The 26,201-nt window shown below is 43.3% G+C and overlaps 1 protein-coding gene across 1 annotated transcript in view; it reads left to right on the top strand.

The window, feature by feature from the left end:
* Nucleotides 1-21,621, top strand: part of TAC3 (tachykinin precursor 3) — a 75,592-nt gene extending 53,971 nt beyond the window's left edge. Inside the window, exons 3-7 of the mRNA XM_056562507.1 lie at nucleotides 10,718-10,820; nucleotides 13,430-13,462; nucleotides 14,451-14,504; nucleotides 17,467-17,533; nucleotides 20,952-21,621. Coding sequence (XP_056418482.1) covers nucleotides 10,718-10,820; nucleotides 13,430-13,462; nucleotides 14,451-14,504; nucleotides 17,467-17,533; nucleotides 20,952-20,970 — 276 coding nt within the window. The 3' untranslated portion in view covers nucleotides 20,971-21,621. The remainder of the gene's footprint in view (nucleotides 1-10,717; nucleotides 10,821-13,429; nucleotides 13,463-14,450; nucleotides 14,505-17,466; nucleotides 17,534-20,951) is intronic.
* The last annotated feature ends 4,580 nt before the right edge of the window (nucleotides 21,622-26,201 follow it).

Raw genomic sequence — 26,201 nt, 5'->3', positions numbered from 1 at the left:
CTGCCAGCAGTGATTAGTGATGCTCCTGATGTTACTCATCTGTAAGGGAAACCATTGCTTCTGCTCTTAGTAAGCACAGGGGGGATGAAATGGCACAGGGGGTGGTAAGGGGGGGGTAATAAAGGGTGAATGAAATGGCACAGTTGGGATCAAGGGGAAATGATGTGGCAAATGGGGTAATAAAGGGAGGGGGATGATTTGGCACAGGGGGAATAAAGTGACATTGGGGGATCAGTGGGGGGGGGGGGGGGCAGGTGAATATGTTGCTGGCGTACAAACAGAAGCAGTGGGGGCCTGGGCATGTTTTTTGGATTTCCTTAGTCTTTTACAGGTGATATAACTGTGGTGATGCCTGATGCACTGACCATAATTATATCACCTGTGAAAGACTATGAAAATCCAGTAAACATGACCTGTTGGGGGTACTTGAGGACCGCACTTGAGAAACACTGCCCTATTGGGAGTGTTTTGTCCCTTTTGGGTGTGTCCACTTCCGTTATTGGGATTGTCCCCTATTCGGAGGGAGCAAATACATTAAGTCTTATGGAACTCTGCCAGGGAATAAAAAAAACTTTACTTATACTATACTTTTACTATACTTAGTTGAAGCCCCTCCGTCAGAGATAACAATCTCCAGTCTTGGGTATGGTGCCACAAGGTTTTCACACCTGAATTTGAGGATTTTCTGCCATTCTTCTCTGCAGATCCACTCAAGCTTTGTCAGGTTGGATGGGAACCATCAGTGAAAGCCATTGACAGGTCTTCCCAGAGATGATCAAATGGGCTCAAGTCAGGACTCTGTCTGGGCCTCTCAAGGACATTTGTTCCAATCTTGGTGTAGAAACAACTCCATCCATGATCGAGATTTCAGGATTATTTTATAATAAAGTTAGTAAAATGAAAAATTAGATTAAAAAAATCTCAAAAATATGTTTAAAATAAATGTAAAGAAACACTCCAGTCACAAAATGTATTTCATAGGGGGTATTAGCAGGGTAAGGCTAAACTGCGCTCTGCTTCCCCAATATCATACATCTCTGTTCCCCTGAGACGCTCATAGAGTTACATAGGAAAAGTGACTTCCGCCCCAACCCATGTACAAAATGGCTGGCCAAAATGTTCCTCACTAGGACCAGAGTCAAGTGTTAAGATGGTGCTTTGTGGAAAGAGAGGGGGGTGGGGGCGGTCTTCTGTTTTGCCTCAACCTCCTAATGCTTCTTTTGTAATATAATTTGCAATTGGAGTGTCACTTTAAACAATATGAAATGTTGCCTTTAAATGTATTAATCCTTTACCTATCATGCCCTAATAACAATTGTGTAAATGAACACACTTTTTATCAAGCTGTTATTGTCCAATTATGATATGAGCATAACCAGAAGGAAATACAATCCATATCGAATGAACCATCCACGATAAAGAGGGAAGTATAAACTTAGGAAGGGGGGTAGAGAGTAGGAGGAGAGTAGGGGGACATTTACAATTTATGGGTATAGAAGGGACATCATTGACTGTATTCTAATGGTACTCAGAGATTTAAATATGTATCGGATACGCAAACGCTAATCTAGGGTGCCGATATTGATTAAAAACTGCAATATGCAGAACCGCTGTTCTATGGAGGGGCAGATTTGAGAGATTAAATGGATTGAGTTTGTTTCAGTTATCAAAAATTGTATCAATTGGTTTATCTTTTTTGTTTTCTTCATTTAAAGGAGCATTTAGAAAGATGTTTGAGGGCTGAAGTGTGTGATGTATGTTGCAGTCCTCAGAAGCAGACTTATTTGCAGCAAAGTCTATATAAAAAATTGAAAACTCTTCAGAATGCAAAGAAATTGAAACAGAAAATGTATTAGGAACATGACTAGGGGAGATTCTAGCTGCTTGGTCCTCACCAACCTTACCCACCAAACCCCCATCCCATTAATGACAAACACAATATGTTGGTGCAAAGGCCCAAGTTTATTTAACAGAACAACTAAAACAGTGTAACAACAACAACAAAAAACGTGGTCTCAAATGGCTGGAGGTGCTCAACCCCATATGCGGTTGTGCATTTATACTGGGGGAGCAGATCCTGCCCTTGTAGTCCGTTGCTAGGGGCGATCCCCTGCATAAAAATGCATACAATGGAGGATGCCTGCAGCGGACTACAAGTGCCACAATAGAATCCTACACCAGATAAACGGTGTGGATGTGTAACAATTAGAATAATACAATACAGAAATTTAGGTGCACTACTGTGGTAGATGTATACAATGACATTGGCTATCCCTCAACACTGATGTTAAAATTGAGACATTCGCCAGTGTATCCCTGCACCTGTGAGGCCATGCACCTATATCAGCCAACTTGGGTGGGGCTTGTAACCTCTCTCCCTCCTTCCATTGTATGTGTGCTCAGTCACGCTGGAGGTAACTGGGAGCAGGCTACATGTCGGCCTAGTGCTGCTGTAATTGCCCACTGGCCCCTGGTTTTTGCTTTTCACGCACAGGTAGGTTAGCGTTCGGTCCCGTGCCATTTGAGAAACCTTGGCGTTGGTATGCGGGCTCTGGTGTGTCCTTCATATAAGTATACACTGGCGAATGTCTCAATTTTAACATCAGTGTTGAGGGATAGCCAATGTCATTGTATCCATCTACCACAGTAGTGCACCTAAATTTCTGTATTGTATTAAAACCATGTAACCACAACTTTTGTATGAACATCATACATTAATATAAACAATCAAACTCCTTTCTGGAACAATAATGTACCTAGCAGGAGAAGAACCCAAAGGCACTGTCCACCTTTAATCTCCATAAACCAGTAAGTATAGGGCTTCCTACTGGACTCCCACTCACACATCACTTAGCCCCCCCCCCCTTCTCCTCACTAGGTGTCTTAACCCCCATCAACCCCTTCCTACCAAGCTCATGTGCCCCTCTGGTCTGAAATTCTCCCCTCAAGGGCTTTCTTTACTTTAACTTATAAAACCCTCTAAAGGGGAACTCCTGTGGAAAACAATTTTTTTCAAATCAACTGGTGCCAGAAAGTTATACAGATTTGTAAATTACTTCTATTAAAAAGGTTTTATCCTTTCAGTACTTATCAGCTGCTGTATGCTCCAGAGAAAGTTGTGTAATTCTTTTCTGTCTGACCACAGTGCTCTCTGCTGACACCTCTGTCCATGTCAGGAACTGTCCGGAGCAGGAGTGGTTTGCTATGGGGATTTGCCCCTACTCTGGATAGTTCCTTACACGGACAGAGGTGGCAGCTGTGAGCACTGTGGTCAGAAGGGAAAGAACTACACAATTTCCTATGGAGCATACAGCAGCTGATAAGTACTGGAAGGATAAAGATTCTTAAATATAAGTAATTTACAAATCTGTATAACTTTCTGGAACTTGATTTGAAAAAGTGTTTTCTACCGGAGTACCCCTTTAAATGTATTTGCAATGTGATTATATAACATATAAATTATACTAGAAGCACACAGTAAGCAACACCCTAGCATTCTGTCAGATTTATGAACACACCATCTGCACTTTCTTTCACACTAGCAGAATAGAGGTCTCAGTGGGAAATGTCAGAGCACCAGTATGAAGCAAATCACTTGCTGTTACTGGCAAATTTCAGAGTTAAACCAACAGGTGGAGGATACCATTTAGCTGCCAGCTCTATGAAGGGATTTTAGTTTTCACTACTTTTATAAACAGCACAAGCAGCTAAATACAGATCTTTTTTGGATTAAAGGCCAAGCTTTGAAATGGTAGCAAAATAAGTTGTTATAATGACATAAATGGCCAGACTCCCCTCCCAGAGAATCCTTACAGGGTTACTCCAGTGGAAAACATTTTTTTTTTTTTAAATCAACTGGTGCTAGATAGTTAAAAATATTTGTAAATAACATCTATTAAAAAAAAATCCTAATCCTTCCCATACTTATCAGCTGCTGTATACTACAGAAGAAGTTGAGTTGTTCTTTTCTGTCTGCCACAGTGCTCCCTGCTGACAACTCTGTCTTTATCAGGAACTGTCTTGAGCAGGAACAAATCCCCATAGCAAACCTCTCCTACCCTGGACAGTTCCTGACACAGACAGATGTGTCAGCAGAGAGCACTGTAGTCAGACACAACTTCCTCTGTAGTATACAGCAGATGATAAGTACTGGAAGGGATACAATTTTTAATTAGAAGTTATTTACAAATCTGTTTAACTTTCTAGCACCAGATGATTTGAAAAAATAAAAATGTTTTCCACCAGAGTACCCCTTTAAGTGGATCCAAGTTCTGAATTAATTGTACACTGGCCCAATAGATCAAATAAAAACTAGTAGTAAAATAAAATCATCTGCAGCTGACAGCAGAGCTATATCTGCTATGAAGCCAGATGAGTATCTTGCCTCAGGTAGCAGATTGCAGGATCCCTCAGGGGTGGCATGTTCCATAATGTGGCCATAAATACTATTAGCTCTTCTGCTACACACCAGTGGCCCCATTGAACCTATAACTTGCAAATGATTGCTGGGTACAAATGTGGAATGCAAGGCAATCAGGAATGGGAATGAAGAAGATACCTGCTAACTGCATAGAGGTTTAGGGTCTATTCACACGTACAGTATTCTGCGCAGATTTGATGCGCAGGATTTCAACCTGTGTTCAGTCATTCAGTTTACATTGAAATCTGCAGCAGAAAATCCTGCACATCAAATCTGCACAGAACACTGTACGTGTGAATAGACCATTACAAACACTACTATTGTTACGCACTATTGATTTTCTGTATGCAAACATTTCTTACTTTGGATTTTCAGTGGGGGTGGGAGGTCACCTGGCAAAAAAGCTAGAAAAAAATCAGTCCTGGCTGATAGTGAAGATGAAAACTTTCTGTTGGGTATTATGATCTTTCATAGGGTGCATTCACATCACGGTTTGTCCATATGGGGACCGGATCCGACTGGGGGATGAGAAAACAAGGCACTCTCGTACCCCAGCCGGACCCGGCCCGCATCTCATTTATTTGAATGAGCCGACCAGGGTCAGATAGTTACTCTGGTTGGCAAATTTTTGCACTTGTCCCGAATGACCATCCAACCGAAGAGAGACAAGGTCTGGAGGTTGAGACTAAGACTCTCCAGGATCTGGGCCCTGGCTGGAGCTCTGATCAGAAGGTCGTCCAAGTAAGGAATCACGGAAACAACTCTTGTCCGTAAAAGGGGCTATCACAAGTGCCAGGACTTTGTTAAAGGTCCACGGAGAAGTGGCCAGACCAAAATGGAGAGCCACAATAGAAAATGACCATCCGGAACTGCAAAGAGGAGGTACCGCTGATGACCGGAACAATGAGATGTGGAGGTAGGCATCCTTGATGTCACTGAGGAGTGAAAATTCCCCATAAACCAGGGACGCCAGCACCGAACGGAGAAACTCCATTCGGGATGGGAAGCAGAAGATGCTGGCTGAGATACTCGAGAACCAAGATTGGGCGAACAGAAATGCCTTTCTTGGGGACCACAAAGAAGTTGGAATATACCTCAAAAACGTTCCCCTGAAGGAACTGGGACAATGAATGTGCGTGGTCCAGGCATCCCGGAAGAGTAAGAGGCGACAAACCACCCGAGAAAGGTCGGCGCGTGGGGGCGACCTATCAGATCGAGGAAGGCCTACGGGTGCCTGATGGGGCCGCAAAACGGCCTGAACGGATAGCCGACCTCCGGGAGGGACAGGTCTGGAAGGAGTGAGCCCTCTTCCCGTGGTGGCACCAAAGGTCCGCAGAACCCGAAGGAGGACTTACGACGGAAAGCGGTTCTGTGAGCCGTATCCAGAGGTAATAAAGAACTTTTTTCCGCCTGACACCACTTCCTGAAGGCGGCATCCACATTCCAGGCTTTAAGCCACATGGAGGGACGGTGGCTATCAGATAGCTTGTGGCAAAGGCGGCAGAGTGGCTGCGCATGGAACAGAAAATCTCCAGCTGCGGAGCATCGGGAGCTAGATTAAATAAATCCTCCAGAGGGATCTTGAAGACTACCCTGGCGGAGATGGGAGACCATACTGAAAGGGCCCTTGACCCCCAGGCCGAAGCAAAAGCAGGAAGATCCTGCTGTCTCAAAGGCAAAGTTTGCCAAAGTCTCCACCTTCATGTCGGCTGGATCCTTGAAGGCAGCCGCATCAGCCAAAGGCCCGGTAGGCACCTTAGAGAGGTGGGAGACCGGCAGATCCACAGTTGGAGAGGAGGTCCACCGAGCAATGAGGTCCTTGTCGAAGGGGTACTGCGCTTGAACCTTCTATGTTTCCTGAAAATTCTTGTCAGGGTGCCTCCAGGCGAATACCAGCAGGGCGCAAAATTCAGCGTGAGAGCTGAAGGTCTTGGGTGCCGGTCGGGCACGAAGAAAAGGAGACTTCTAGAGCCACGTCCGAAGTTCCTGGGTCCTTTCAATGGAAGGTGTCTCTTATGGCTGAAACCAAGGAGTACACCACATCAGGCATCTGTGCGTTCCTTTAAGTCGGAGGCCGAATCAGAAACCTCATCCACAAGCTCTACAGGTGAATGGGAACGAGGTGAGGCAGCCCTGGAAGAGGTCGGGCACGATGAGAGGAAACTTTTGGACCACGTCTGAAGTTCCTGGGTCCTTAGCTGGAAGGTGTGTCTTATGGCCGAAACCAATGAGTACACCACATCAGGCAAATCCGTGTGGTCCCCTGAGTCGGAGGCCGGATCAGAAACCTCATCCACAAGTTCTCTGGGTGAATGGGAATGAGGTGAGGCAGCCCTGGAGGTTGGGCACGATTAAAGGAAACTTTTGGAGTCACGTCCGAAGTTCCTGGGTCCTCTAGATGGAAGGTGTCTCTTGTGGCCGAGACCAATGAGTGCACCATGTCCGACATATCCATGTGGTCCTCTGAATCAGAGGCCGAATCGGAAACTTCATCCACAAGTTCTCCAGGTGAATGGGAACGTGTGAGGTGGCCCTGGAAGAGGGGGAGACTGACCAGGTACCCGGGTCTGGAGAGCCAGAGAGGCGACCATGGGAGCGTCCTCTAGGGGAGTGACGCTTGCTACAGGGTGGAGTACCAGAGCGATGCCTGTGAGGGGAGCGCCCGTGCCTGCCAGAAGACTCGGAGGATGAGTCAGATGAAAAACACCCCATGACGCTGCAAGAGCATCAGTATAGGGGGAGAGTGGGACCCTCCAGAGGGCCTCTCCAATGCAGTCACCACATAACGGCAGACCTGAGTCAAGTCGGATATAGACTGGGGGAGGGAGAGAACCCAAGCTGGAGGGGCGGCCAAACCCACCGGGTCTGGTAGACAACCGGGGTAGAATAGCAGGGGGGTCTGGGGGAGCAGTGAAGCAGGCAGAACAAGTGGTTCAGCAAAACTAGACATTTTTGAGATACAGCTTTTACAGATGTAATGAGTGGCTAACACTCCAGTTAACTGTTTAGAGGGAGCAAATGGGTTCAGCAGAACCGGGCATTTTGGAATTACAGCTTTTACAGACAAAATGATGAACTTATGCTCCAGTTGTCTGTGCAGCCCAAGTCTGTGACCCCAGGGCAGCTGCTGTGAGGAGAACTCCGTTCTAGTGTAGATAGAAAAGGGAGAAATGCCGGCCAATAGCAAAAGAGGGGCGGGCCAGGAGCAGGGGCACTGCTGATTGGCCCCTGCCTCTCACAACGCGCATACAGCGCTGATTGGAGGCTAGTTCGTGCCTCTTAGAAGCCCCGACAACAGAGGGGGCGGAGCTATAGTGCCCTCAGCTTCTGACAAGAAGGTCAGTAATGGCGCCCACGCCCTCTCTCCGAGCGCACATGTCATTTGCATATGCGCTTGCGGGGAAGCGAGCGAGAAGCCGCCGGCAGCCGACTGCTGCCGAAAGCGAAAGTAAGCCGGCACTTCATGCGCCCGCATAGTAAAAAATGCTGCTTAAAGAAACACACACACACACACACACCACACACACATATCGTTCAGGAAAGTGAAAAGTATGAATAAAGCTGTGCCCTAGTTCAAAAATGCTCCTTCTCACCCCAGCTATAAATATAGAAAAAAAACCTGTCCAGGCCAGCCCCTGACAAAAAGTGGGAAAAAAGTGAGGGTCTCCAGAGGTTGCAAGGCTGTACCTAAGGGAGAAAGGGAATATACTCACCTCAGTCAGAAGAACTTACCTAATGAAGTCTTCTATGAGGTCTTCAGTCAGCTTTCTGTCACCTGCATCACGTCGAGCTACCATGTGAGAGCGAGGCGAGCAGGGAAATAGGGGGACCTGGACCCATGAGGTACAACCCCAGGCGCTGACCGGTGGCGAGAGGGGGTTGACAGCCCATATACACAATGTCTGTGCCCCCTCAATCGCAATAGGGAGACAGTGAGCCTCAGTTACTGAATCCCCACCTGAAAACATAGTTACATAGTTACATAGTTAGTACGGTCGAAAAAAGACAAGTACACCCAGATCCTTCTCTACCAGTGACTCTGCCAGTTTAATCCCCCCTAAGACATACGATGCATGCATGTTATTAGTACCCAGATGCATAACTTTACATTTATTCACATTGAACCTCATTTGCCAAGTGGATGCCCAGACACTTAGTCTATCCAAGTCATCCTGTAACTTATGCACATCCTTTATAGACTGTACCGTGCTACAAAGCTTGGTGTCATCTGCAAAGATAGAAACAGAGCTGTTAATACCATCCTCTATATCATTGATCAATAAATTAAACAACAGCGGGCCCAGTACTGAACCTTGGGGTACACCACTAATAACCGGGGACCAATCAGAGTACGAATCATTGACCACCACTCTCTGGGTACGATCCATGAGCCAGTGTTCAATCCAGTTACAAACTAAAATTTCCAAACCCAAAGACCTTAACTTACCTGTCAGACGTCTATGAGGGACAGTATCAAACGCTTTGGCAAAATCCAGAAACACTATATCCACAGCCATTCCTCTGTCAAGGCTTCTACTCACCTCTTCATAAAAGCAAATTAGACTGGTTTGACAACTTCTATCCTTAGTAAACCCATGCTGGCTATCACTTATAATACAATTATCCCCTATGTATTCCTGTATGTAATCCCTTATAAGTCCTTCAAACAATTTACCCACAATGCACGTTAAACTTACCGGTCTATAGTTTCCTGGGGAAGACCTAGAGCCCTTTTTGAAGATTGGCATGAAATAAAAAGGAATAAAAACTAAAACATCCCTAACTAGGAAAATAATAAAACATAAGACCTGGTCTGGAGAGAACTCCAGACCATGTGCACCTCCTTAAGACACTGAGCTAAAACTGATTACCTCAGGTGCCTGTGGGCAGGTATACCCTGCTGGGAGGAGCCAACTTCTCTTGTTGCCATAGTGTCGAGCCTCCTAGTGACAGCAGCATACACCCATGGTCTGTGTCTCCCAATGGAGCCAATAGAGAAATTATTATTTATGGGTGGAAATTTAAATTCATTTTTGTTTTGATGAGAATTTTTGATCGCTTTTTATATTCTATAAATTCTATAATTTCTAGCATAGCATTGTGCAGTATGATCGGCTATTTACTGATCTAGCCTGGCTAAGCCCAGGCTACATCAGAGAATCGGTGGCAGGAGGCAGGTAAGGGGACCCTTCTCTGTCATTTAAGCTCATAGTACCCCCGCGGTTCCGTGAGCTCTACTGAGCTATGCAAGTTTCTTTTTCAGACTTTAGACGCCGTGAGCGGCATTTATCATGGCATCTAAAAGGTTTAAATGCCGGGCAGCAGATATATATATATATATATATTTTTTTTATGGAGTTATTCAGTAATACAAAAACAGAGGTAATTTCTTCCTAAAAACAGCACCACCCCCTGTCCTCAGGTTGTGTGGGATATTATTATTTGACTCCACTCACTTCAATAGAACTGAGCTGCAGTACTACACATTACCTGTGGACAGGTGCAGTGCTGTTTTTTTCCAGAAATCAGATCATTTTTTAAAGAGTACCTGTCACCAAATAAACTGTTCTAAACTAACTCAGGTTATGTTTCCTAACTACTACTAACACCCTTGCCACCCTAAAAAAATGTCAGAGCTTTAAAAAGCTTTGTTCCTTACCTTTCTTCTTGCTCACATAGTGCAATCTCCCAGCAGGAGAAAGTGGGCACTTGGGAACCACTTCCGCCCTCACATCGTTGCAGTGTTGTGATGAATAGAAGACCTCAAGCTCTGTGCAGCAGCTTTCAGTCTGTGTATCTTTCAGTGAGGTTGTGTTCAGCTTTTAATCTGTGCAACTTGGTCTGTACAGCTTTCAGTGAGGTTCTTTGCAGCTGTCAATAAAGCTCAGTGCAAAGAAACACTTCATGAGTTTGGTCTCCTGACATTACAAGCAGGAGACCAAAATCTGAGATTTTGACCAGATGGAATGTGTTCTGCCCAAGAAGGGAGACCCCTGGTGGCCAGAAATATACAGCAGAAAAACTAATATAAAACATAATGGAAGCCAATTACAAAAGTTATTTGGCATCAGGAATAAAATATTAAAAATCATTTTTAATGACAGTGCCCATTTAAGGCTGGATAATCCTTTTAAGAAGGAACTATCAGTTCTCCAGACATATTTGTTCTACTAAATGCTAGAATAGCATCCAACTTTGAAGGACACTATGCTCTGTTATTCTTACTTAAAATTACTAAATTGAAGGATTACCAAGGATTTATAAGTAAATATGGTTAATCCATATTTTTTTCAACAGAAATCTTCAGATGTCTACAAACTCCCAGCATCACTTCTGAAAAGGTTCTATGAAGATGATTCATATGATGGTTTTGTGGGACTTATGGGCAGAAGAAACTCAGGTAAATTAAAATAAAGTTTATGTAATTTATGTATTGCATTTCTCATTACATATATTTAAAGGGGTACTTCGCCCCTAGACATCTTTTCTAGGGGGGTCCCCGGCTGCGGCACCCGAGACATCTGATGCACGGAGCGAACTTCGCTCTGTGCCGGATGACTGGCCATGCGGGGCGGAGGCTCGTGACGTCACAGCCAAGCCCCCTCAATGCAAGTCTATGGAAGGGGCCGTGCCCCCTCCCATAGACTTGCATTAAGGGGGCGTGGCTTTGACATCACGAGTGGGGTGAGGCTGTGATGTCACAAGCCTCTGGCGCTGCAACCGATGCTCTAAACTAATGCCGGGTGCAGCAGGGAGATCGTGGGGGTCCCCAGGGGCGGGACCCCTATGATCAGACATCTTATCCCCTATCCTTTGGTAGTCTTGTATACCCAGGTACTTATATACATAAATCCATATGTATGCTGTTTCCATGGATCAGGAATAGATATACCGAGTTGCTGAAATGCAGCAAATGTCTATGTAGATCAGTGATCGGTGACCTAAACTGTTTTATGTCTGTTCTGAATGTCCCCCCCCCCCCCCCCCCCCCATGGAGGACCACCAAGAATGGCATCATGGACCACATAAGGCACCTGGTTACAGTTTTTGTATGTGTGTTCTAAAGCCACATTACACATTGTACATTTTCTGGGTAATAGGAGGTCTACCATTTCATCAAAATGTTTTCAAATTATAATCATTGGTATTCAGAAAAGAATAACATATTGTCAGCAAATAGTTAAAACCAAAATAAATTGTTAAAACCAACATTTAATGTTTTATTTGTCAAAATTTCAGTTTTTGCAAAAAAATAAAGGGAACACTTAAACAACACAATGTAAGTCAATCACACTTCTGTGAAATCATACTGTCCACTCAGGAAGCAACACTGATAGACAATCAATTTCACATGCTGTTGTGTAAATGGAACAGACAACAGGTGGAAATTATAGGCATTAACACCCCCCAGTAAAGGAGTGGTTCTTCAGGTGGTGACCACAGACCACTTCTCAGTTCCTATGTTTCCTGGCTGATGTTTTGTCACTTTTGAATGCTGGTGGTGCTTTCACTCTAGTGGTAGCATGAGACGGAGTCTACAACCCACAAAAGTGGCTCAGGTAGTGCAGCTCATCCAGGATGGCAAATCAATGTGAGTTGTGGCAAGAAGGTTTGCTGTGTCTGGCAGAATAGTGTCCAGAAAATGGGGGCGCTACCAGGAGACAGGCAAGTACATCAGGAGATGTGGAGGAGGCCGTAGGTGGGCAAGAACCCAGCAGCAGGACCGCTACCTCCGACTTTATGCAAGGAGGAGCAAGAGGAGCATTGCCAGAGCCCTTCAAAATGACCACCAGCAGGCCAAAAATGTGCATGTGTCCACTCAAACGGTCAGAAACAGACTCCATGAGGGTGGTATGAGGGCTCGACATCCACAGGTGGGGGTTTTGCTTACACTGCCCTGTGCTTTTCACAGAGGAAAGCAGGTTCACACTGAGTACATGTGACAGAAGTGACAGAGTCTGAGACACCGTGGAGAACCTTCTGCTGCCTGCAACATCCTCCAGCATGACCGGTTTGGTGGTGGGTCAGTAATGGTGTGGGGTGGCATTTCTTTGGGGGGCGGCGCAGCCCTTCATGTGCTTGCCAGAGGTAGCCTGACTGCCATTAGGTACTGAGATAAGATCCTTAGACCTCTTGTGAGACCATATGCTGGTGCGGTTGGCCCTGGGTTCCTCCTAATGCAAGACAATGCTAGACCTCATGTGGCTGAAGTGTGTCAGCAGTTCCTGCAAGAGGAAGGCATTGATGCTATGGACTGGCCCGCCCATTTCCCAGACCTTAATCCGATTGAGAACTCTGGGACATCATGTCTCGCTCCATCCACCAACGCCACGTTGCACCACAGACTGTCCAGGAGTTGGTGGACGCTTTAGTCCAGGTCTGGGAAGACATCCCTCAGGAGACCATCCGCCACCTCATCAGGAGCATGCCCAGGCATTGTAGGGAGGTCATACGGGCACATGGAGGCCACACACACTACTTAGTCTCATTTTTTACTTGTTTTTAGGACATTACATCAAAGTTGGATCAGCCTGTAGTGTGGTTTTCAACTTTGATTTTGAGTGTGACTCCATATCCAGACCTCCATGGGTTGATAAATTTGATTTCCATTGATAATTTTTGTGTGATTTTGTTGTCAGCACATTCAGCTATGCAAAGACAAAAGTATTTCCATATGATTAATTCATTCATTCAGATCTAGGATGAGTTATCTTAGTGTTCCCTTTATTTTTTTGAGCAGTGTATAATTTTACTCTAGTTTATTTATAAGACTTCTAAGGAGATAGCGGTGCAGTGTAATGGGGCACAGAATGCAGTACAAGTAACATTTATACATAATAGATAGCAGTATGTAGGGTGTAAAGAGCAGCCAGGCAGGAAGCAGATGTGAGCAGCAGAGGAGATAAAAACACAGTGTATTAAACCTTTCCAGTGACATCTTGATATAGAAATCTATCATATGAAATATTATGATCCATTATAACACAAACTTGTTTCATTGCTTTATAGATTCCAAGGAGTTCTCGTCTTTTCCTTTAAAACGTAAGTACGATGCAGAATAACAGGGTTTACTTTATAAAAACACAATAAAAAATGAAATACAGAGGAACTGTCCATATCAACCAAACGATCAGATCACATTGGAATCAATCGTTACAATGCATAACATTTCTATTTTTTTTTATTCTGACCAGTTCTGCATCAGGAAGGAAACCGCTTGTCCCACCCACACTTCCTGTTTTTTGTCCTGGCCGAGACACACAGGGACGACAGATTTTTTTTCACCCCACAAAAAAACTAAATTTTTTAACCAATGTATATTACAAATATAAATTAAATGTAATTTTCTACAATATGTAGTAAATTTGAGTAGCCGTATTAGTCCAGTAATGCAGATGCAAATCAAAAAATGTTTCAGTATTTCAGTTTCCGACTGCTGGGACGCCCACAATCTCTACAAGATACTGAAACATTTTTTTGATTTGCCTCTACAATATGTGTAAAGTTTTTGCAATAGTTTTTTGCAAACAGCAGTGCCCATTTATTGGAGTACTTTAGTGCAGGACAATTTATCCACTATCCAATGGATAAGGGATAAGTGTCTAATCACAGGGGTCCGACTGCTGGGACCCCCCTTGATCTCCTGCCGTGCACACCAACTCTCCCTAAGAATGGAGTGTGTCGACCCCTGCACGAAGTTGCAGACGAAATGCCTCCTCCTTGTATCTTTATGGGAGAGCTAGAGATACGCTGTATCTCCCCCTCTTCCTTAGAGTTACATGGAAGGGTGTGATGGCCGCAGCTTCATGCGGAGGTTGACAGGCTCTGTTCATGGAAAGAGCCATGCAGGAGATTGTGGGGGTCCCAGCAGTCGGAACCCCCATGATCACACTTATCTCCTATGCTTTGGATAGGGGATACATTTTCCTGCACAATAGTACTCTTTTGAATAAAAAAAAACAAAAAACATAAATATCATAATTAAATTGTTCTATTTTTCATAATGTATATTTCTTTTTACATCTTACAGGAGACATGCATGACTTTTTCGTGGGTTTAATGGGAAAGAGGAATCTACAGGCAGGTATGTCTTCATATATCTATGAAATGATCCACTCTATTATCTAAGTAAATTGTGTAAGCAAATGTGTATACCCCATCAAAGACGTACACATATGTCTTCTCATTTAAAAAGTAAATTCAGTAATGGGTGGAACAGCCACTGTGTGACACCATTGGGGAATATGAGACCATTGAAATGCACAACCAGTATAATAAAGAACAGCTTGAAGATCACACATAAGCAGGTGGATTTGTTTGCTATCACAGAGGTCTTTGTGATGCCAAAGCTGTGTATTACAGAAGGAGGTTGTAAACTAGCGCCAGACATACACCACAGTAATTTATGTGTAAAGATTCCTGTCTAATTCATCTGAAAAATCTGTAAAATTTACAAAATTACTGCAAAATATGTGATATTAATATTTTTGAAAATCATGTTTTTGATGACCTGAAAGCAGGGTGAGAATTGCAACCATTTTGGTTGTAAGGCTGGGTTCCCATTACGTTTTCCCCCATACGGGAGCGCATACGGCAGGGGAGAACTAAAAACTTGCGCTCCCGTATGCCTTTCTATGCGCTCCCATATGTAATTCATTTCAATGACCCGACCGCAGCGAAATGTTCAGTCCAGTCAGCTCAATTTTGCCCCGTTTGTGCTTTTATAACCGGACCTAAAACCGTGGTCGACCAAGGTATTAGGTGCAGGGAAAAAGCGCATGCGGGGCAAAAATGAGCCGACCGGACCGAACGTTTTACTGCGGTCGGCTCATTGAAATTAATTACCGTATTTTTCGCCCTATAGGACGCATCGGCGTATAAGACGCACCCTATTTTTAGGTGCAAAATCAAAAAAATGTAAGATTTTTAACCCAATAGTGGTCTTCAACCTGCGGACCTCCAGATGTTGCAAAACTACAACTCCCAGCATGCCTGGACAGCTGTTGGCTGTCCGGGCATGCTGGGAGTTGTAGTTTTGCAACATTTGGAGGTCCGCAGATTGAAGACAACTGCAGGAGGAGGTAATACTAACGTGTCCCCGCCGCTCCGGATCCGTCACCGCTGCCCTGGATGTTGCTCCATCGCTGTCGCCATGTCCCCGTCGCTCTGCTGCCGGCCTGCTGCTGAACGTCTCTGCTGCCAGCCGGGTATCCTCGCTCTCCATCGCTGTCATCACGTCGTTACACACGTACGCGACGACGTGATGACGAGGAAGGAGAGTGCCGGCCATACAGGGGATCCCTGAACGGAGAAGACACCGAGGAGGCAGGTGAGGTCCTTCTCAGTGTCCTGTAAGCACTAACCCGGCTATTCAATCGGGCTGTTCGGGACCGCCGCGGTGAAATCGCGGCGGTCCCGGACAGCCCGACTGAACAGCCGGGTTAGTGTCACTTTCCCTTCAGACGCGGCGGTCAGCTTTGATCGCCGCGTCTGAAGGGTTAATACAGGGCATCACCGCGATCGGTGATGTCCTGTATTAGCCGCGGGTCCCGGCCGTTGATGGCTGCAGGGACCGCTGCGATAGGGGTGTATTCGCCGTATAAGACGCACCGACTTTTTCCCCCCAGTTTTGGGGAAGAAAAAGTGCGTCTTATACGGCGAAAAATACGGTACATACTGGAGCGCATAGAAAGGCATACGGGAGCGCAAGGTTTTAGCTCTCCCCTGCCGTATGCGCTCCCGTATCGGGGAAAACGTAATGGGAACCCAGCCTTACACAGGAAAAAAAATATTATAATTTTACTCAACTCACATAGGGGCCCAGATTTTCTACGAGTGGAGTTTTCTTTGTGGTTTTATTTTCCCCACAAGCATTTTTCCACTGTATTTAGTCATTTTTCCCTAGTCTTTGCTTTTTCCCCCATTTTTTTTTTTTTACAACTGCTCTGAGCTGTTGTGTTTTCAAGAGCTCAAATCCACCACATTCTGGGGAAGATTTATCAAAACCTTTCTAGAGGAAAGTTTCTGATTCGCCCATAGCAACCAGTCAAATCGCTTCTTTCATTTCTGAAAATGCCTCTGGAAAATGAAAGGAGCGATCTGATTGGTTACTATGGGCAACTCAGCAACTTTCCTCTAGACAGGTTTTGATAATCTCCCCCAACTTTTCCTCTAGACAGATTTTGATAAATCTCCCTCAAAGGGGGAGATTTATCAAAATCTGTCTAGAGGAAAAGTTGCTGAGTTGCCCATAGTAACCAATCAGTTTGCTTCTTTCATTTTTCAGAGGCCTTTTCAGAAATTAAAGAAGCAATCTGATTGGTTGCTATGGGCAACTCAGCAACTTTCCTCTAGACAGGTTTACATAGGAACATTAGTAAATATGTTAGGATTTTTTTGAAACCATCAGAGTCATGCCCCATTCCCTGGAAGCCATGCCCCTTTTTTGGGGTTTTCTGAGTTAAATGGGCAATTGGTCAGGTTTTTGGGATTATTTGGTTGCAAATTTGGGGACATGAAGCGTGTGACCCAATTTTGGAGCAAAACACAAGAAAAAAACTGTGGGGATCACAGAAGTAAATGATCCCCAGTATGTTTTTTATTTTTTTAATATCTTTATTTATATTTGTTATTCATACAGTATAAATGAGTTCACACATTAGACCCCCAGATTGTTTACACAAAATCATTTGTTGCAGGATTTTCTGCAGTCTGTTCTATGCATGTGAGTGGGATCCTGCCCATGCCCATGGATTTTTACCGACCCTATTCAGATGTATGGAACAAATGTAGAAATACCTGCAACAAATATGTGAGCATGTAAAAGACTGTTTTACCTGGGATAGCTGGGATGAGCATTTATAAGGTCTGTACTGGTGTAACCTTATGTTATATTTACTTATAGCAGTGGTCTCCAAACTTTGGACTTCCAGATGTTGCAAAACCACAACATCCAGAATGCTGAGAGTTGTAGTTTTGCAACAGCTGGAGGTTCATAATTTGGAGACCACTCACATACTAACCAATTCAATCTTTAATATGTTAAGGGAACCCAAATAATGAAGAGAATGAAGCTGAGTCTGATTCCAGGTACTCAACAAAATGCAGAATGAAGTAAGTATCTGCTCAGTTATATATTGGCCATAGACATAATGCAAGTTATTTTCTATCTGACTGATGAGTGCAATGTACAAGAAGAATGTAGATCTATTAAATGCCTCACTGAGGACATGATACATTTAAGCACATACACATTATAAAAGGCCCCGTACAAATGGTGGAAAGCTGTCCTATGTAAAGTCTCCTCAAAAGACTAGGGACATTTCCTCCATCAACCAAAATAAGGATACATGGCTTCTTAAAGAATTACTGTTAAGAAGATAAAAAAAAAAAAAAAGCTTAATGTAGTAATGTGCTCTAAGACCTATATGCATAATAATATGCATGTGTTAATATCTAAAATACCTTTTGATATATCTATATCTGATCAGTCTTCTGAATTCCTCTCAAAGGCTGGGGGGGGGGGCATTTCCCCTGGAGTATGATGAGCTCCTCTCCTCCCCACTCCCATCTCCGCAGTCATGAGGTCTGCACAAAATTTTTACTTTTGCAAAACATATTGGCTGAATGCATGCTCTGTATAACGTCAATGCATCCATGTGAAACTATTTGGTGCAAGGACAGAAAAAATCCTGCCAAAAAACTAAGATTTTTACATTTTCACAGCTTTATAACCAAAGTGCATGCTTTTTATAACCCTAAAGAAGCCATGTGGTACCTATATGGTGCACATACACGAGAAATAAGTTCATAAAATGACCAAAGATAAACTATTTTGCATATAAATAATAGTTTAGCACCTTGTATTGCTTGTAACTGTGCATGTGAATGCTTCTCCTGAAGAGGCTGCAGGCTGACTGCTTCTTGTCTGTGCTCTAAGGAACAGCATGGAGATAACCACACCTCCCTCCCCTCAGAGATTTTGGTCCTTTTTTAAAAAAAAAAGGCTGAATTATCTGGGTTCATTTACAGAAGAGACCCCTAGTGGCCATTTTTTTTAAAAACCTGCTTTTCTTACATCTTAAGCAATCACATTTTTTAATGAGGTATATTAGAAAAATGCTTTAAGTGTCAATAATCCTTTTTTACTTTCACACTTTTGCTTCTTTTCCACTTACAGACACATATGAGAGCTTTTTTTTTGTACCACTTTTTAACTGTTCACCATGCAGGATTATAAACACTATGGGGGAGATTTATCAAAACCTGTGCAAAGGAAAAGTTACTCAGTTGCTCATAGGAACCAATCAGATCGCTTCTTTCATTTTGCAGAGGCCTTGTTAAAAAATGAAATAAACAATCTGATTGGTTGCTATGGGCAATTGGTTCCTCTGGACAGGTTTTGATAAATCTTCTATATTTTAATAGTTTTGACAATTTGCACACGAACATATCAAATGTGTTTATTTATTTGTTTTTTCTTGTAAAATTGGAAAAGTGATTTTATTTAATTTTTTTTATTAGAGGGGCTTTTATATAATAAAAATGTATTTTACACTTTTTTAAGTCCCCATAGTGAACTTCTACATGCAATTAGATTTCATTCTCTGTTCAATGCTTTCCCATTGCACTCTGCCAGGCTGCATCATTGCAGGGCCAAACCGGTTAATGAGGCAGTAAGGAGCAATTTAAGCTTATCAGACCCTGCGATCAGTATGAAGTAATAAAACACTTGGTCCCACATAAAACAAGTCCTCATATGGCTCCATAAGTGGAAAGAGTTAAAGGGGTACTACCGTGCTGACAACCTATCCCCTATCCCCTATCTACAGCTCCACCCGGTGTGACGTCACGCTCCGCCCCCTCAATGCAAGTCTATGGCAGGGGCGAGAAAGCCATAAACTTATATTGAGGGGAAGGAGCGTGACGTCACATGGGGGCGAAGCCGTGACATCACAATACTCCGGCCCCGTGATCGGCAGTCATCAGACCCAGAGCAATGTTCGCTTCGGGGCATGATGATAGTGGGGTGCTGCGTGCGAGATCGCGGGGGTCCTCAGCGGCGGAACCCCGCGTGATCAGGCAACTTATCCCCTATCCTTTACATAGGGGATAAGTTGTCAGCACGGTAGTACCCCTTTAAGGTTATTTAAAGGCGAGGAGAAATAAATGAAAACCAAAAATGTTAAAATCATTCCGTCCTTATGGGGTTAAAGAATTACTGCCATTTGAACAAACTTTAAAGTCTATAAAAGTTCAAATATACAGTGGTCCCTCAACATACGATGGTAATTCGTTCCAAACGACCCTTCGTTTGTCGAATCCATCGTATGTTGAGGGATCCGTGCAATGTAAGGTATAGGAAGCTGTACTCACCTGTCCCCGCCCTCCGGACCAGGTCCTCACCGCTCCCGATGCTGTCCCAGGGGCTCCCGATGCTGTCCCACTGCTCCGGTGTCTTCTTCACGATTCTCCGACTTCTTCCGCATCTTCTGCAGGGTCCGGGCCTCACTTTCTGGTGACGTTATTACGCTGCTGCGCCGGCACGGCGTGCGTAGTGACGTAATAACGACGCCGGAAAGCGAGGCCCGGACCCCGGAGAAGATACAGAAGACGCCGGAGGATCCCGAAGTGGACCCGGAGCAGTGGGAATAGGTAAGTGAACCTGTCCGGGATATTTAAACTGCTATCCGACAGCAGCTTAAGCATTTTGCGCTGTCGGGTAGCAGTTACTGCAATGGCCCTGACATATAAAAGCATCGTATGTCGATGCTGACATCGACATGCGATGGCCTCTGAGAGGCCATCGTATGTCAATTTTACCATATGTCGAGGCCATCGCATGTCGGGGGGTTACTGTATAGCATTTTGGTTTTCAGTGATTTGTAGCATTTTTGGAGTAATGGAATTTATTTTTTTTTCTCAACGCCTTATTCATGTTAAACAAAATGTTAAGCAAAAAATTCCACCAAAAATGCATGTTCATGAGACCCCCAGTGATAGGTGATGCATTTGCACCTTAAGACAGCCCCTTAGGGTACATTTACATGGGCAGGTTACAAGCAAATTCCACAGCGAAAAATCTGCAGCAGACCCCATTGAGGACAATGTAATTTGCTGTTGATTTTCTGCTGTGAGCATTCCACCGTGGAAAATCGGCCGTGGGACACCTGCAGAGGCTCAAATAACAGGTTCTTAACACATCCCTGTGAAGGTACCCTTTGAAAGTTTTTTGGCCACAGATTTAACCCTCCCTTATATTGTGAATTCTTCTACTTTCCATAGATAGACAAATTGATAGATTGATAGATATCAAATTTAAATATATATCTAATATAGAAGAATATGAGAAATACAGTGTAGTAAAAAAATAAAATAAAATAAAAAAGATGCACAACATTTTGTATTCTAATTGTCCACAAAAGTCTTGTATATGTAAACCGTAATCTACATTGCATGCCCATTGTTGAAGAATATGAAATCCTAAGGATCCTGTGCATTGATCACCTATATTGTATTTTTGTTTTAACAGGTTCAGGCGTTCAGTTTAGGATGTACAGAAGACATGATCCTATTAACATAAACATGATTAGTCCAATGCCAAACACACTTTTGTATCACTGAAGACAAGACCCACCACCTATGTTGCGAATGCAATATAGCTTTACCCTCCTCCATGTGGCTATGTCCCATCATGCTTATTCAATCTAATGTCACGTGCCAATGAAAAGGACAGGAGACACATATGGACATATCTGTAGTAGATGTCTTTCTTAGCTATATTATTTACATGCACAAATATCTGTGTTTGTCATATCATGTAAGTACCGTAGTATGACACTTGCCACATCTTTTCTGATCTCTGTGAATAGCATTTGAATATTGGCAACTTCTTTTTAGTGAACAATGAGGCAATGATAATGCTGTAGTTGTGTACGTAATTTCCTAGTTTGTCAGTCATGGTGCTGACTATAACAGAAGGTTTAACCATTTATGAAGCCGGCGCCTTGCAAAGGACGATGCGAAAAGTAAACAAGTGCGAGTGTTTGGAATCTGGAGGAAGCAACGTTGTGCTCTACATTTACCCTTATTCACCACCACCCATAATTCTGTCCATCACAACATCAGTCATGCTTAACTGATACAATGTAGCTACACCAGGAAATAATCACATTCAAAAATAATAATATTTTTACATATGACCTGCCGTGTTGAGTCTTTTTATGTAAATATAATGTACCTGTTTTGTATAAATTGTAACATAGACATTACACAGACATAATTTAAAGGGGTCGTACCAAAGTGGAGGCATGCTTAAAGGCATACTCTGCCCCTAGACATCCGCCCCTAGGCATCTTATAAGATGTCTGATCCCAGGGGTCCCACCACTGAAGACCACCTTGATCACTCCTGCAGCAGCCCTGTTCACCAGCTGCATGGAGCGAAGAAAACTCCATGGCTGATGACGGGCGATACAGGAGCTCGTTAGGCCCCCTCCCAAAGGCTTGCATTGAGGGGGTGAGTCATGACATCACGAGGGGGGCAGGGCTGTGACGTCATGATACTCCAGCCCCTGTATCGCCCCTCATCAGCCACAGAGAGTTCCTCGCTCCATGCAGCTGGTGAACAGTGGTGTTGCAGGAGAGATCGCGGCAGGAACCCCGCGATCAGACATCTTATCCCCTATCCTTTGAATAGGCGATAAGATGTATAGGGGCGGAGTACCCCTTTAATATCCGCAGCTCCTGGCTTGGTGGACCTGGCTTGACCACTAATTTCACATATTGCCAGTGAATCAACATAAAATTAGTTTGGTGGTATACAAGTCAATCAGTCCTTTATACACTGAAAAGAACGCGGTCAAAGTTGATTGCCACGTCTAAAGTGAAAGAAAAACCTTCCTGGCAGCTCATTCGGGCTGATCGGGACCACCGCTGTGAAACCACGGTGTCCCGATCAGCTGTACGGACATGAGGAGGGTCCCTACCTGCCTCCTCATTGTCCGATCACTGATTCACTGAGATCCAGGCAGGAGCAGTGGAGCGCCGATAACACTGATCAATGCAATGCTATGGCATAGCATTAATCAGTGTCTGCAATCAATGTACTGCATGATATAGTCCCCTATGGGGGCTATAATATTGGAAAAAAAAGGGTAAAAAATAGTTAATAAGTGTGATTTAACCAATTTCCTAATAAAGTTTTAAATCACCCCCCTTTTCCCTTTAAAAAAACAAAAAACAATGTAATCAAAAATAAATATAAACATATGTGGTATCGCCGCATGCATAAATGTCCAAACTATAAAAATATATTGTTAATTAAACCGCACGGTCTATGGCGTACACGTAAAAAAAAATAAAAAAGTCCAAAATAGCGTATTTTTGGTCGCTTTTTACAACATAAAAACATTTATAAAAAACGATCGAAAAGTCTGATCAAAAATTGGTACCAATAAAAACTTCAGATCACAGCGTAAAAAATGAGCCCTCATACATCTCCATATGTAGAAAAATAAAAAAGTTTTGTGCATGTAGTTATGATTTTTTCCAGAAGTAAGACAAAATCAAACCTATATACAGTAAGTAGAATATTATTTTAATTGTATGGACCTTCAGAATAAAGACAAGGTGTCATTTTTACTGAAAAATGCACTGCGTAGAAACGGAAGCCCACAAAAGTTACAAAATGTTTTAGTTTTTTTTTCAATTTTGTCACACATTGATTTTCCTTTGTTTTGCCGTAGATTTTGGGGTAAAATGACTGATGTCATTACAAAGTAGAATTGGTGGCACAAAAAAAAAGCCACCATTTGAGTCTGTAGGCGCAAAATTGAAAGGGTTATTATTTTTAAAAGGTGAGGAGGGAAAAACAAACTTGCAAAAATGGGGTTAAAAAACCAATGTGACAAAAGCCAATTTCCTCATTTTAAAGCCATTTTACAATAGACACTTATTGGACGAATGAGCATTTATAAAAACGCTTGTTCTCAATAATTGGTCTGTGTAAAAGGGCAAGCGATCAGCCAATGGACACGAAAAAGCTTGTTCATTGGCTGATCGTATCTTCTGTGCAGCCAATAAAATTATTGTTATCGGCCATTGTGTAAACAGGTGATGTGCTACTGATAGTGATAAAGGATAGGGAATAAGATGCCTGATCGTGGGGGTCCCGGCATTCGTTTAGAGCATCGAGTGCAGCGCTGGAGGCTTGTGACGCACGGCCACACCCCGCACATGACGTCATGGTCACGACTCCTCAATTCAAGTCTTTGGAAGGGGGTGTGATGGGGCCTCCGCCCCACATCGCCAGTCATCCGGCACGGAGTGAAGTTGGCTCCGTGCACCGGATATCCGTGGTGCCACAGCCGAGATCACGGGGGTCCCTATCCGCTTTGGATAGGGAATAAGATGTCTAGGGGCGGAGTACCCCTTTAATTATGGTGATTGTCTCTTTTTGTCATACCCCTGTTGGCCCTTCTCAAAGGGCCTTTAGGAATAAAAACCTTTCAGAAAAAAATGAAAATGGGAAATTTAAAGTAGTACTCATAACTTGCATAAATATTCCTCTCAAAATGTCATCCAACCTCAAGCAGAGAGTTTCATAATAACCCCGCTCTTACCGTAAAGAATCCCCTTCTTGTGCTCATTTAATGTACCACGCTCCATTGGTGTGGTATAATTACTACTGAATTATACATCTCCTAATAATAAAAAGCTCAGATATTAAGCAAGATATTAAACTGCTTCATAATAGTCCTTATTAACAGTTCTGCTTGGACGGCTTTGAACGGGAATATTTTAATTAGAGGTGAAGATCTGTGTCTATGTGTTGAGTCTGAACATTTGGTACAGTACAGACCCTTGTTTCAAGATCTGTACACTGGTATTTGGAGAAAAAGGGGCAGAATGCATTCAGTTGCAAATGTAAAAGACTGTAATTACAGATCAATTTACACCAAAACAGACTGAGCGAAAAGCCGAGACAATAAAGAAGGATCTTTTACTGCTTTCCTCTTAGAAGATCTCATTTTCAATCAAGTCATGTAAAATAGCACAATTAAGGTAATTTAGGTTCAGAACACACAGCAGTAAGATGCTTAGCAGAGCATGATGGAAATATAATAACACTGAAACTAATCCTAAATGCCAAGAGATTTACCAGCACTGGTTCCTTAAAAGGGTTAAGCCATTGTGTGCTTCCCTGTTACTTTCAGAGCATTGGTGATACAGTATCTTACATAAGTGAGTACACTCCCTCACATTTTTGTAAATATATTATGTCTTTTAATGTGACAACACTGAAGAAATGATCCTCTGTTACAATGTAAAGTAGTGAGTGCACAGCCTGTATAGCTTTTATTATAGCATAAAAGAAATCATACAATACAGCATAAAAGTTAGGAAATAAAAACTGTGGCCAAAAAGGCCGAAACAATAACAGCAGGTAGATACATGGTACAAGTATAACAGATATACAGAGCAGGCACATGAAATTAAACAGGGCCACAATGCTGGATATTAGTTAAAGGGGTACTCCGGTGAAAACCTTTTTTCTTTAAAATCAACTGGTGGCAGAAAGTTGAACATATTTGTAAATTACTTCTATTAAAAAATCTTAACCCTTCCAGTACTGATTAGCTGATGAATGCTACAGAGGAAATTCCTTTCTTTTTGGAACACTGATGACATCACGAGCACAGTGCTTTCTGCTGACATCTCTGTCCATTTTAGCAACCATGCATAGCAGATGTATACTAAGGGCAGCAAGGTGGCTCAGTGGTTAGCACTGCTGCCTTGCAGTGCTGGGGACTTGGGTTCAAATCCCACTAAGGACAACAATAAGTAAAGCGTTATTATTATTATAACGACGTCAGCAAAGAGCACTGTGCTCGTGATGTCATCAGAGAGCATTCCAAAAAGAAAAGAATTTCCTCTGTAGTATTCAGCAGCTAATAAGTACAGGAAGGATTAAGATTTTTTAATAGAAGTAATTTACAAATATGTTTAACTTTCTGAGCATGAAAAGATTAATCCTATCAATCACTCTCATGTAATCCAGGGCTGGCTGCTTCCACTGTGAGGTTACATAGATGCGAGCTGCCATTAAAACAAACTGGGCAAAGCGCAATATTTTTTTCAGCTTGGTCTAGAACCTAACAGACAAAAAACTGGGGTGCGAGGGATATAGGATGCCACAAGGGCGCTAAGCAAAAACATGACATGTGCCCAGAATCCAACCACAACACCATACATGGTACCCCTCTGGCCACAACCACAAAAACATAATAGTGAAACCTCAGGATATATGGCATGGAGCCTAGAGTGGACCATGTACATGTGGTGTAACACATTCAATGCTTTCTCCATGAGGGACACCTGCCAGCTGCCCTTGCCAAGCGCAACACATCCCTCCCTCCACTGGGTTAGAGAGAGTGAAGAATGTACATCAGCCTCCCAGTCTAACATGAACTTTAGCTTCTGATTCTATGGTGGGGCGTTCATATGTGCATATAACAAGGAAAGAAGCCCTGGCGATAGGGGTGTATAGAGAGGGTAGGCCTCAAAACAAGTGGAGCAAGTATTAGCATACACAGTGGTTTAGTGCAAAAAAAGGAGAGGATCTGATTGGCCCTAAACACTACCCTATCAGGGAGGGCGAACCTAGTCCGAAGAGAGGCCAGTGAATGCAAATTCCTACCATAGGAGAAATTGTGCACTCTAAGAAGTTTTGCTTCTTTCCACCAATGATAAGAGGATGAAGAAAGGCCTGGAGAAAAGAG

This window comes from Hyla sarda, chromosome 2 (genome assembly GCF_029499605.1).
Source record: "Hyla sarda isolate aHylSar1 chromosome 2, aHylSar1.hap1, whole genome shotgun sequence".
In the NCBI taxonomy this organism is placed as follows: domain Eukaryota; kingdom Metazoa; phylum Chordata; class Amphibia; order Anura; family Hylidae; genus Hyla; species Hyla sarda.
The sequence above is the reverse complement of the archived record's forward strand: the minus strand, read 5'-3'. Positions and strand labels throughout refer to the sequence as shown.